At 38.4% G+C, this 12,624-nt stretch overlaps 1 protein-coding gene across 1 annotated transcript in view; it reads right to left on the bottom strand.

Annotated features, from left to right (window-relative positions):
• GABRA3 (gamma-aminobutyric acid type A receptor subunit alpha3) overlaps positions 1-12,624 on the bottom strand; it is a 368,385-nt gene that overhangs the window by 64,091 nt on the left and 291,670 nt on the right. The window contains exon 7 of the mRNA XM_035011687.1: positions 2,822-2,965. Coding sequence (XP_034867578.1) covers positions 2,822-2,965 — 144 coding nt within the window. The remainder of the gene's footprint in view (positions 1-2,821; positions 2,966-12,624) is intronic.

Raw genomic sequence — 12,624 nt, 5'->3', positions numbered from 1 at the left:
CTTATATATGGAATTTTTAAAAAAGAACAAAAAACAAACAAGCAAACAAACCAAGTTCATAGATACACAGAACAGATTGGTGGTTGCCAGGAGGATGGGAGGGGCAGTGGGTGAAATGGGTGAAGGTGGTCAAAAGATACAAACTTCCATTATAAAATAAGTCATGGGTATGCACTGTACAGCATGGTGACTATAGTTAATAATACTGTATTGTATATTTGAAAGTTGCTGAGAGTAGATCTTAAAAGTTCTCAAGAAAAAAAATTATAACTATATATGTTGACAGATGCTAACCAGAGTTACTGAGATAATCATTTTGTTATATATAAAAATATTGAATCATTATGTTGTATACCTGAAAGTAATATAATATCAAGTATATCTCAATAAAAATATTACTAACTTGTGTGTACACTTTATTTGGATTTTATATGTTTGGTAATAAGAAAATATGCTTATAAAATTAAATTAAAAACAGTATCAATGGTATTTATGTAAAAAAATGCAAAGGAACCTTCTTAAAGATGATACACCAAAATGTACAATAATCAGTTAATGGTGGGATTAAAGAATATTTTAATTTCCATATTTTGGTCTTCTGTGTATTCCATTTTTCCTATAATGGATGTGCATTGCCTGTGTGATAAAGACTAAACAAACAGTGGCTTAACCAAAGGAAACGGGAGCTGGGGCTGCTTGGATATCTAATGATGGATCTCAAAAATTGATGCCAGGTGACCAGTGCTAAGGAAGGACTGGGAAGTGAGGAGAGCCAACGGATGCAGTGGGAATTCTCTCCCACCCCCAGGGTAGACATCCTGGTTGGGGAGGGTGTGCCTTGGGCCTCTAGGGACCCTCTGTGCTGCTCTGAGCAGAGCCTTGCCACCTGCAGGCACACACACGACCTCCTCTAGGATCCTGGGTCCTCTTTGCCCACAGCTCACATGGGAGGAAGAACAGGCATGCATTTCAGGTATGTGATCGCAGAAAGGAGGTCCTGGCCCCAGCTGCAAAGGCAGCACAATGCAGATGCACCCAGTAGCAGAACAGAGGCTTTTGCTCAAAAACGTTAAGGGGTACCATAGGACAGAAAGAATGCAGTATGCACATGTGGGTGCTGAAGGCCCTGCTCCCTCCCCCTGTTCGGGGAGAGCAGAACCACTGTCCAGATGGGTAAGACTACCCCCCATATACACACACCAAGTCCAGCTGAGGTACCCTTGTCCCTACCCTTTCATGGGGTCCCAGGAAGTGGGTTTTAAGCACCCTAACAAGGCCTGTGCCCCGTCCAGGGATCAGGGCATGCAAACCTAGCAGTAGGTCTGCAACCAGTGGTCAATACTTATACCATGATATAGATTCACTGTGAGTAAACCAAGTTGGGGAGGTTGGGCAACTGGCCCCAGACCACATTTTCAATGCTTCCAGATGATAGGAGGCATAACCAGAATCTCAGCTCCAGGAGCACAATAACCCACCATGAAGACATGGAATGCTCCTTGGAGCAAAGTAATGAGGTCCAGGTGGCCTGGGCACACCCACCTCTGGCACCCACCTGTACACTGTCTCTAAAACCGGGCACTTGGCTCCAACAGCTAGCTCACACCACTGGAGGGGGAGAATTCTTGAACTTGGGCCAGCTATGTACATTAGTGCCTGCCCAGCTGCTTAGCCTGGTCCACCAACTACCAACTCCATGGGCCAAACCCCAGAATTCTCTCAGAGGAGAGCAGGCCACACCCCTGTGGCCCCATACTCTCTCTACCTTTCACTTCTTACTCTGAACCAGTTGCAACTTCTCTGATAGATCATGTTTTCATACTGACACTTCAGTATTGCCTTTCCTTTTAATAGCCTTTCCCCATACCAAATTCCAAATCTTGAAATCCGGTTGCCCCTGAAATCTATTTTAAATGCTTCTTTATTTAGGTACCCTCCCCTGATCCTGGGATGGAGGGAAAACAGGGCACAGACAAGATGATATATTATAACATCACAAGAAATGGGAGCAGTGTCCAGACAATGAAATAAAAGAACAAGAGTACCCTAATTCCTTTATAATTGTGGATTCAGATCTTTCACCAAGACAAGTGTTGAAAGTTCCTGCCCTTAACAGCAAAAAATATAGTAAGCTATGTGGGCCCCCAAGATATACTCCATTTTGCCAAATACCCTAGGGTTAGTTCAGAGTCAGGGTGCCTCCTTCCTTAGGACCCTGTAACTGGTCAGTCTCTAAATAGGACCCAAGACTACAAAACAAATCTCTAGGTTCCAATGATCAATCCAAGGATTAAGCTATTGAGAGGACCTGGCAAGGTTTGCCAGACAGACTTGTTTTTGAGATGGGCGACTCACTTAAAAAAATAATTTCATGGCTCATCCTTGGACCTCCTGGCTCTGTACCTGGACTCTCCTGGGTTATTAATTTGTCACTTCAGCATTGGCAGAGTTGAGCAAATGTCTTCATGAAACCTTTAGGATCAATGTTCAGTTCTCCCACCATCATGGCTTCCCTCTGCCTTCTCTTCTACCACAGTCCAGCCATAATGTCCTTGACCTTCTAACCCACTTAGACAGCAGGGCATCATAGTTAAAAGCATTGGCTTGGGAGCCAATCTATCTTGAGTTCAGATCTGGGCTCTGATATTATATAATGTAACGTGGGGCAAATAACTGAACATTTCTATGTCTCAATTTCCTTATGATAATTGTACCTACATCACAAGACTATTTTGAGGATTATATGTTTTTATAAGCACAGGTATAAGACGGGTATATGGTTCAAGTTACAAAATGCTTATTAAATAAAATAAATAAATACCTGTACTAGACCGGATTATCTCTGTCCCAACAACATGGCCCAGCAGGTCATACTGATTCAGGCGGGAGCCATCCTGTGCTACTTCCACAGATTTGTTCTTCCCAAGAGTCCAAGAATAAACCACTTCAGCTGTTGTATAGGCATCTAAGGCAGAAAAGGACCAAGAAGAAGTTGAAGAGAAAAGAAAATAATTATCCTTAATACTGAACTTGCACGAGATTGAAATACAGCTTCCCTCCCAAAAGAGTTCTGGGTATGTGTTCTGTCTTCAACTGTAGTATATTTATCCATCCATCTAGTAAACACTCACTGAATAACTTCTGTAGTTTATGCTGGATACACAGGAGTGAACACAAAGTGGTCTCTTCTTTCAATGACTCACAGTCTTCTGGACTGACAATAAATTGTTAGACTTTTCCTTCTCTTGGAGGGTAGACAATAGAGACAAAGGGAGGAATAGAGAAAATATTATCTAATGCAGATGTCACAAATTCAAATGCCTATAGGAGTGGTATCTTAAATAAGTAAATCAGGCTAGTTGTAAAAAAAAAACCTCAAAAATAAAACAATTTTAATTATTATGGGGTGAGCATATGAGATAAGGTAAAAATCATTGTAGAGATATTCTAAGTTAAAAACATAAAAACCTCAAATTAAAAATAGCAATAATTAATTATTACAATTTCCTTTTAAAAAGTATTTCCACTTTGATTTGCAAAACAGAAACCTGCCTCCTTTACTTCTGCACCAAGTTATTAACGTCAGGTTTTGTATTTGGAATTCCCATGTTGAGTACAGAATTTAAGTATGGATTAGTTTTAATAGGGGTGTGGGTAAGAGAAATGGTGAGAGAATAAGGAATGATGTTATTTAGTTTGTCAGTATCTTAAAGGAAGAGAGTTGCTTTCTTTCCAGACATGGATTTACTCTTTGTACAGTGGGTTTTATGTTGGGGTGAGCACCTTGCCCTAACTCAGGCACCTAGGTTCATAAAGAGAAGCTGAACAGAATACTGTTCACCCATTTCACCCAACTTTTGAGCTGTTGTTCAACTCAGTAGGAGGTCTCCAGCTCGTGGTGGCAGCTGCTGTCTCTATAATATGCTCTATTAAAGCCTTTTACCACAAAGCAAATAATTCCTAGTGAATCTACCAGTGAACAAACATAAATTTTGTGTCTTTACAAAACTTTGCAACACTGGATATACATTTCATTAAGTCTGACATTAATACTTGCATGTACTAATTGTGGTCTGCTTATATTATACTACTTAGGACTTTTCTCAATATACACAAATAAACCATTTTTGGATTTTCTTGTAATGGACAACCGCCAAAAATTTCTTCATTTACATCAAAATTCTCATTGAAATCATGAAAAAATATATATAACTACAATATTTTTTATATCTGTGCTCTCATAAGCTATAAAAAGATGCCACAAGAAATCCAGCTTTCCATATAATATGCCCTATATATGGCCTCAGTCATTTATTCACCACAGATAAAAATACTTTAGTTTGGGGCACCTGGGTGGCTCAGTTGGTGAAGTGTTTGACTTTGGCTCAGGTCATGATCCCAGGGTCCTGGGATTGAGCCCTGCACCGGGCTCCCTGCTCTACGAGGAGCCTGCTTCTCCCTCTCCCACTCCCCCTGCTTGTGCTCTCTCTCTCTCTTTCTGTCAAATAAGTAAATAAAATCTTTAAAAAAATACATGTAGTTCAGCATATAATTTATTCTGCAATGGACAATTTTTGTAAATTTGGCATCTATAAAATATTTTGGTACCTGGAAAGGTTTGTTGCTTAATATATAATTTCATTTCCCAGCAGCAACACTTAGTGTATTCATTTAAACACAAAACCTGTTGAACTTTCAGTCTGTGTTTTAAAGCTAATTAAGACTTTCATTGTACATCTTTTTTATATATCAATTATAGTTCTTTATAACAAATTGCATAATGTTAATACCTGAAGTTTTATTTCTTCAACAAAGCTGTACTTTGTATGCATAATAAAGATGTAGAAATAGTCTTAATTTCTATAAGGAAATGTAAACTCCCCTGGTTTTGAAACCAGTCCTTTCAGTCTTTTTTATTTTTGTTAAGTTTTGATAACAAGTAACTCTGTCACTTTCCTCTTAATTCCACTAGGAGCTCTTAATTCTATATGTAAAACAAAGGTGCAAGTGAGTTGATTAATGGCAACTGACATTGGACCCTTTTTCAGGGAGAGGGTAGAAAGTAATGGAAATTTGGAGGAATGGTCAAGCATTTACAAGGACAACCACTACTCAGCTGATTGTGGCCATGTGAGAATTTGAGACCAATGTTCTCATATCTTCTTATTTCATAAAATAATAAATCTGGAGTTTTATGTGACATCTCCCAAATTTCAAATCTTTGCAAATAATTTTAAAAGTTATAAACACTGTATGGATCAAACAAATCACATTTGCAAACCACCAATTTGCAACTTCTGGTCTAGAGATCTTCTCCTATAGATGGCTATGCTTTTTGTGATTCAACCTTGGAAATAAAGGATCCTCTGCTTCCTATGGGATATTTAGGCCTCCCAACCAGAATTGTAGATCTTTATTTTTTTTAAATTTAGATTCAATTAGCCAACATATAGTACATCAATAGTTTAAGATGTAGTGTTCAATAATTCATCAGTTGCATATAACACGCAGTGCTCAGCACCACATGTGCCCTCCTTAATGCCCATCACCTGGTTACCCCATCCCTCCATCCCCCCTCTCTTCTGTAACCCTCAGTTTGTTTCCCAGAGTCCAGAGTCTCTCATGGTTTGTCTCCCTCTCTGATTTCTTCCTCTTCAGTTTCCCCTCCCTTCCCCTGTGGTCCTCTGCACTATTTCTTAAGTTCCACATATGAGTGAAACCCTATGATAATTGTCTTTCTCTGATTGATTTATTTCACTCAGCAGTGTCCCACATGTTTCTTACTCTTTTCTGTATTTTTGTCTCTCTGTGCTTCAGTTTTGTTATTTTCTGTTTCCCTATATTTTAAGTTCTCTAATCCCATATTCTACTTGTTAAATCTATCCATTGGAGGGAGTCCAAGATGGCAGAGGAGTAGGAGACCTTAGTTTCATCTGGTCCCAGGAATTCAGCTAGATAGCTATCAAATCATTCTGAACACCTGTGAACTCAACCAGAGATCTGAGAAAAGAATAGCTGCAACTCTACAAATAGAAAAGCAACCACTTTCTGCAAGGTAGGAGGTGCAAAGAAGTGAATTCAAGGTGATATATGGGAAGATAAACCACTGGGGGAGGGAGCCTCCATCAGCCAGCTACCGGCAAGTGATATAGCAGTGGAGCACAAAATCAGAACTTTTAGAAGTCTGCTCCAGTGAGGGACATCACTCAGGTGACTAAGCAGGGGTGGAACCCTAGGTGGGACAGTGTCGTCTCAGGATCCTCGGGGTCACAGGAAGACTGGGGATGGCTGAATGCACCAGAGTTCCCAGGCATTGGAGCTGGGAAGCCAGCTCCAGGGCTGGAGATTGAGAGGTCGCCATTTTCATTCTCATCTTCTAAAGCAGCAAGGAAAGCCTTCAGGGAACAAAAGCCACATAGAGCAAACCAGAGGAGAATACTTAGCCTGGCCCCCTGGCAAGGGTGGTGCAATTCCACCCGGGGCAAATACACTTGAGAATCAAAGCAACAGGCCCCTCCCACAGAAGATCAGCAAGAACATCCAGCCAAGACCCAAGTTTACCAATCAATGAGAACTGCAAAACTCCAGAGCTAGGGGAACACAGCACATAGAACTCATGGCTTTTTCCCCATGATTCTTTAGCCTTTCATCTTTAATTTTTTCTTTTTTTCTTTTTTTAAGATTTTATTTATTTATTTGACAGAGAGAGACACAGCGAGAGAGGGAACACAAGCAGGGGGAGTGGGAGAGGGAGAAGCAGGCCTCCCACAGAGCAGGGAGCCTGATGCGGGACTTGATCCCAGGACCCTGGGATCATGACCTGAGCTGAAGGCAGACACTTAACGACTGAGCCACCCAGGCGCCCCCATCTTTAATTTTTTCTTAATTATTTTCTCTTTTCTTTTGCAACCAATTTCTCATTTTATCAACTTTCTTTAATCTTTTTTAATTTTCATTTTTACAGTTATATTCTATTCCTTCATTGTATTTTTATATAGATAGATAGATAGATAGATAGATAGATAGATAGATAGATGATAGATAGATAGAGATAGATAAATAAATAGATAGATAGATGATAGATAGATATATTCTTTCTTTACAATTTTTGGATGCAGTTTCTTCTAACAGACCAAAATACAGCCAAAATCTAGTGTATGGCTCTGTTCTATTCACCTGTCTGATCATATTCTCTTTTTCCTTCCTTTTTTTTTTGTTGTTGTTGTTTTGTTAGTCTTTTTTAAAATTCATCTTTACAGTTATATTCTATCCTTTCATTGTATTTAATTTTATTTTTATACATATATAAGTTTTTCTTCCTTTACAATTTTGGGATGTAGTTTTCTTTTTTTTGGGTGGGGGGAGGATCTAGTTTTCTAACAAACAGACCAAAATACACACAGGATCCAGTGTATTGCTCTATTCTGTTCACCTGTCTGCTTTTTTTTTTCCTTTAAAAAGAATTTTTTTTTTTTTGTTTCCCATATCTTCTGATTTGTTTAGTGTATATTTCTCTGGGGTCATTGTTGCTATTTTAGTATTTTATTCTCTCGTTCATCTATTCTTCTCTAGACAGAATGACAAGAAGGAAAAACTCACCACAAAAAAGAGAACAAGAGGCAGTACTGACTGCCAGGGACCTAATCAGTATGGACATAAGTAAGATGTTGGAAACAGAGTTCAGAATAATGATTATAAAGATATTAGATAGACCTGAAAAAGGCATAGAAGACACTAGAGAATCCCTTTCTGGAGAAATAAAAGAACTAAAATCTAACCATGCTGAAATCAAACAGGCTATTAATGAGATGCAATTAAAAATGGAGTCTCTAACTCCTAGGATAAATGAGGCAGAAGAGAGAATTGGTGATAGAGAAGACAAATGATGGAGAATAAGAAGCTGAGAAAAAGAGAGATAAACAACTACTGGATCATGAGGAGAGAATTCGAGAGATAAGTGACACCATAAAGTGAAACAATATTAGAATACTTGGTATCCCAGAAGAAGAGGAAAGGGGGGTGTGCACAAGATATATTGGAGCAAATTATAGTGGAGAACTTCCCTAATCTAGGGAAAAGAACAGGCATCCAAGTCCAGCAGGCAGAGAGAACACCCCTCAAAAATCAATAAAAATAGATTAACACCCTAACAAATAATAGTGAAACTTGCAAATCTCAGAGACAAAAAGAAAACCCTGAAAGCAGCTTGGGACAAGAGGTCTGTAACCTACAAGGGTAGAAACATTAGATTGGCAGTAGACTGATCCACAGAGACCTGGCAGGCCAGAAAGAACTAGCGTGATATATTCATGGAGCTAAATGAGAAAAATATTCAGCCAAGAATACTTTATCCAGCTAGGATGTCATTCAAAATAGAGGAGTGATAAAAAGCTTCCAGGACAAAGAGAAACTAAAAGAATTTGTGAACACCAAACCAGCCCTACAAGAAATATTAAAAGGGATATTTTAAGCAAAGAGAGAGCCCAAAAGTAACATAGAACAGAAAGGAAGAAACAATATACAGAAGCAGTGACTTTACAGATGATACAATGGCACTAAATTCATATATTTCAATAGTTACTCTGAGTGTAAATGGACTAAATGCCCCAATCAAGACACAGGGTATCAGATTGGATAAAAAAGCAAGACCCATCAATATACTGTCTGCAAGAGACTCATTTTAGACCCAAACACACCCCCAGATTGAAAGTGAGGGTGTGGAAAACCATTTACCATGCTAATGGACATCAAAAGAAAGCTGGGATGGCAATCCTTATAGCAGACAAATTAGATTTTAAACCAGAGACTGTAATAAGAGAAGAGGAAGGACACTATATCATAATTAAAGGGTCTATACAACAAGAAGATCTAACAACTGTAAATATTTATGCCCCTAACATGGGAGCAGCAAATTATATAAGCCAATTAATAACAAAATTAAAGAAACACATTGATCCTAATACAATAATAGTAGGGTACTTTAACACCCCACTCACTGCACAGATCATCTAAGCAGAAGATCAACAAGGAAACAAGGTTTTTGAATGACACACTGAACCAGATGGACTTCACAGATATATTCAAAACACTCCATCCTAAAGCAAAAGAATGAACATTCTTCTCAAATGCACATGGAACATTCTCCAGATTACATCACATAGTGGGTCACAAATCAGGACTCTATCAGTACCAAAGAATTGGGATCATTCCCTGCATATATTTAGACCAGAATGCTTTGAAACAGGAACTTAATCACAAGAGGAAATTTGGAAAGAACTCAAATACATGGAGGCTAAAGAGCATCCTACTAAAGAATGAATGGGTCAACCAGGAAATTAAAGAAAGAATTAAAAAAAAATCATGGAAACAAAAGAAAATGAAAACACTATTGTTCAAAACCTTTGGGATGCAGCAAAGGCAGCCCTAAGAGGGAAGTATATAGCAATACAAGTCTTTCTCAAGAAACAAGAAGAGTCTCAAATACACAACCTAACTTTAAACCTAAAGGAGCTGAAGAAAGAACAACCAATAAAGTCTAAATCCAGCAGAAGAAGAGAAATAATAAAGATTAGAGAAGAAAACAATGAAATTGAAACCAAAAGACAGAACAGATCAATGAAACTAGGAGCTTGTTCTTAGAAAGAATTAGTAAGATTGATAAACCCCTAGCCACAGGTACCAAAAAGAAAAAGAGAAAGGACCCAAAAATATAAAATCATGAATGTAAGAGGAGAGATCACAACCAACACCAAAGAAATACAAACAATTAAAGAACATATTATGAGCAACTATATGCCAACAAATTAGGCAATTGGAAGAAATAGACGCATTCCTAGAGATGTATAAACTAGCAAAACTGAAACAGGAAGAAATAGAAAACCTGAACAGACCCATAAACAGAAAAGAAATTGAAGCAGTCATCAAAAATCTCCCAACAAACAAGAGTCCAGGGCCTGATGGCTTCCCAGGGGAATTCTACCAAACATTTAAAGAAGAATTAATATCTATTCTTCAGAAGCTGTTTCAAAAAATGGAAATGGAAGGAAAACTTCCAAACTCTTTCTATGAGGCCAGCATTACCTTGATCCCAAAACCAGGCAAAGACCCCACCCAAAAGGAAAATTACAGATCAATATCCCTGATGAACGTGGATGCCAAAATTCTTACCAAAATACTAGCCAATAGGGTCCAACAGTACATTAAAATGATTATTCACCATGACCAAGTGGGATTTATTCCTGGGATGTAAGCATGGTCCAACATCCACAAATCAATGTGATACACTACATAAATAAAAGAAAGGACAAGAACCATATGATCCTCTCAGTAGATGCAGAAAAAGCATTTGACAGAGTACAGCATCCTTCCTCGATTAAAACTCTTCACAGTGAAGGGATAGAGGGAATATACCTCTATATCATAAAAACCATATTGGAAAAGCCCACAACAAATATTATTCTCAATGGGGAGAAACTGAGAGCTTTTCCCCTAAGGTCAGGAATACAGCAGGGATGTCCACTATCACCACTGCTGTTCAACATAGTACTAGACGTCCTAGCCTCAGCAATCAGACAACAGAAAGAAATAAAAGGCATTCAAATTGGCAAAGAAGACATCAAACTCTCACTCTTCACAGAGGACATGATACTTTATGTGGAACACCCAACATACTCTACCCCAAAATTCGTAGAACTCATACAAGAATTCAGCAACTTGGCAAGATATAAAATCAATGTACAGAAATCAATTGCATTTCTATACACTAATAATGTGACTGATGAAAGAGAAATTAAGGAATCAATCCCATTTACAATTGAATCAAAACCCATAAGATACCTAGGAATAAACCTAACCAAAGAGGCAAAGGATCTGTACTCAGAAAACTATAGAACACTTATGAAAGAAATTGAGGAAGACACAAAGAAATGGAAAAAAGTTCCATGCTCAAGGGTTGGAAGAACAAATATTGTTAAAATTTCTATGACACCTAGAGCTATCTACACATTCAATGCAATCCCTATCAAAATACCATCATCATTTTCCACAGAGCTGGAACAAATAATCCTAAAATTTGTATGTAATCAGAAAAGACCCTGAATAGCCAAAGGAATGTTGAAAAAGAAAACCAAAGCTGGTGGCATCAGAATTCCAGACTTGACGCTCTATTACAAAGCTGTAATCATCAAGACAGTATGTTACTGGCACAAAAAAAGACACACAGATCAATGGAACAGAATAGAGAACCCGGAAATGGATACTTAACTGTATGGTCAACTAATCTTCGACAAAGCAGGGAAGAATATCCAATGGAAAAAAGGCAGTCTCTTCAATAAACGGTGTTGGGAAAATTGGACAGTCACATGCAGAAGAATGAAACTGGACCATTTCCTTACACCATACACAAAAATAGACTGAAAATGGATGAAAGATCTAAATGTGAGGCAGGAATCCATTAAAATCCTAGAGAAGAACACAGGCAGCAACCTCTATGATCTCAGCCACAGCAACTTCCTGCTAGACATGTCTCCAAAGACAAAGGAAACAAAGGCAAAAATGAACTATTGGGACTTCATGAAGATAAAAAGCTTTTGCACAACAAAGGAAACAGTCAACAAAACCAAAATACAACTGACAGAATGGAGGAAGATATTTGCAAATGACACATCAGATAAAGGGCTAGTATCCAAAATCTATAAAGAATTTATCAAACTCAAAACCTAAAGAATAATCCAATCAAGAAATGGGCAGAAGACATGAACAGATATTTCTCCAAAGAAGACATACAAATGGCCAAAAAACACATGAAAAAAATGCTCCACATCACTTGCCATCTGGGAAATACAAATCAAAACCACAATGAAATACCACCTCACACCAGTCAGAATGGCTAAAATTAACAACTCGAGAAACAACAGTTGTTGGCAAGGATGCAGAGAAAGGGAAACCTTCTTATACTGTTGGTAGGAATGCAAACTGGTGCGGCCACTCTGGAAAACAGTATGGAGGTTGCTCAAGAAGTTAAAAATAGAGCTACCCTGTGACCTAGCAATTGCACTACTGGGTATTTATCCAAAGGATACAAACATAGTGATTTGAAGGGACACATGCCCCTCAATGTTTATAGCAGCAATGTCCACAATAGCCAAAATTTGGAAAGAGCTCAGGTGTCTGTCAACAGATGAATGGATAAAGAAGAAGTGGTATACCCAAAGATACAAATGTAGTGATCCAAAGGGGTATGTGCACCCTGATGTTTATATCAGCAATGTCCACAATAGCCAAACTATAGAAAGGGCCAAGATGTCCATCAACAGATGAATGGATAAAGAAGAGGTGGTATATATATACAATGGAATATTATGCAGCCATCAAAAAAATGAAATCTTGCCATTTGCAACAATGTGGATGGAACTAGAGGGTATTATGCTGAGTGAAATAAGTCAATCAGAGAAAGACATGTATCATATGATCTCACTGATATGGGGAATTCTTAATCTCAGGAAACAAACTGAGGGTTGCTGGAGTGCTGGGGGATGGGAGGGATGGGGGGGCTGGGTGATAGACACTGGGGAGGGTATGTGCTATGGTGAGTGCTGTGAATTGTGTAAGACTGTTGAATCACAG

The sequence above is a fragment of the Mirounga leonina genome, unplaced genomic scaffold (genome assembly GCF_011800145.1).
Source record: "Mirounga leonina isolate KUSES-001 unplaced genomic scaffold, KU_Mleo_1.0 Mir_101799, whole genome shotgun sequence".
NCBI classification, from domain to species: Eukaryota; Metazoa; Chordata; class Mammalia; order Carnivora; family Phocidae; genus Mirounga; species Mirounga leonina.
This window is presented reverse-complemented; position numbering and strand designations above follow the sequence as displayed.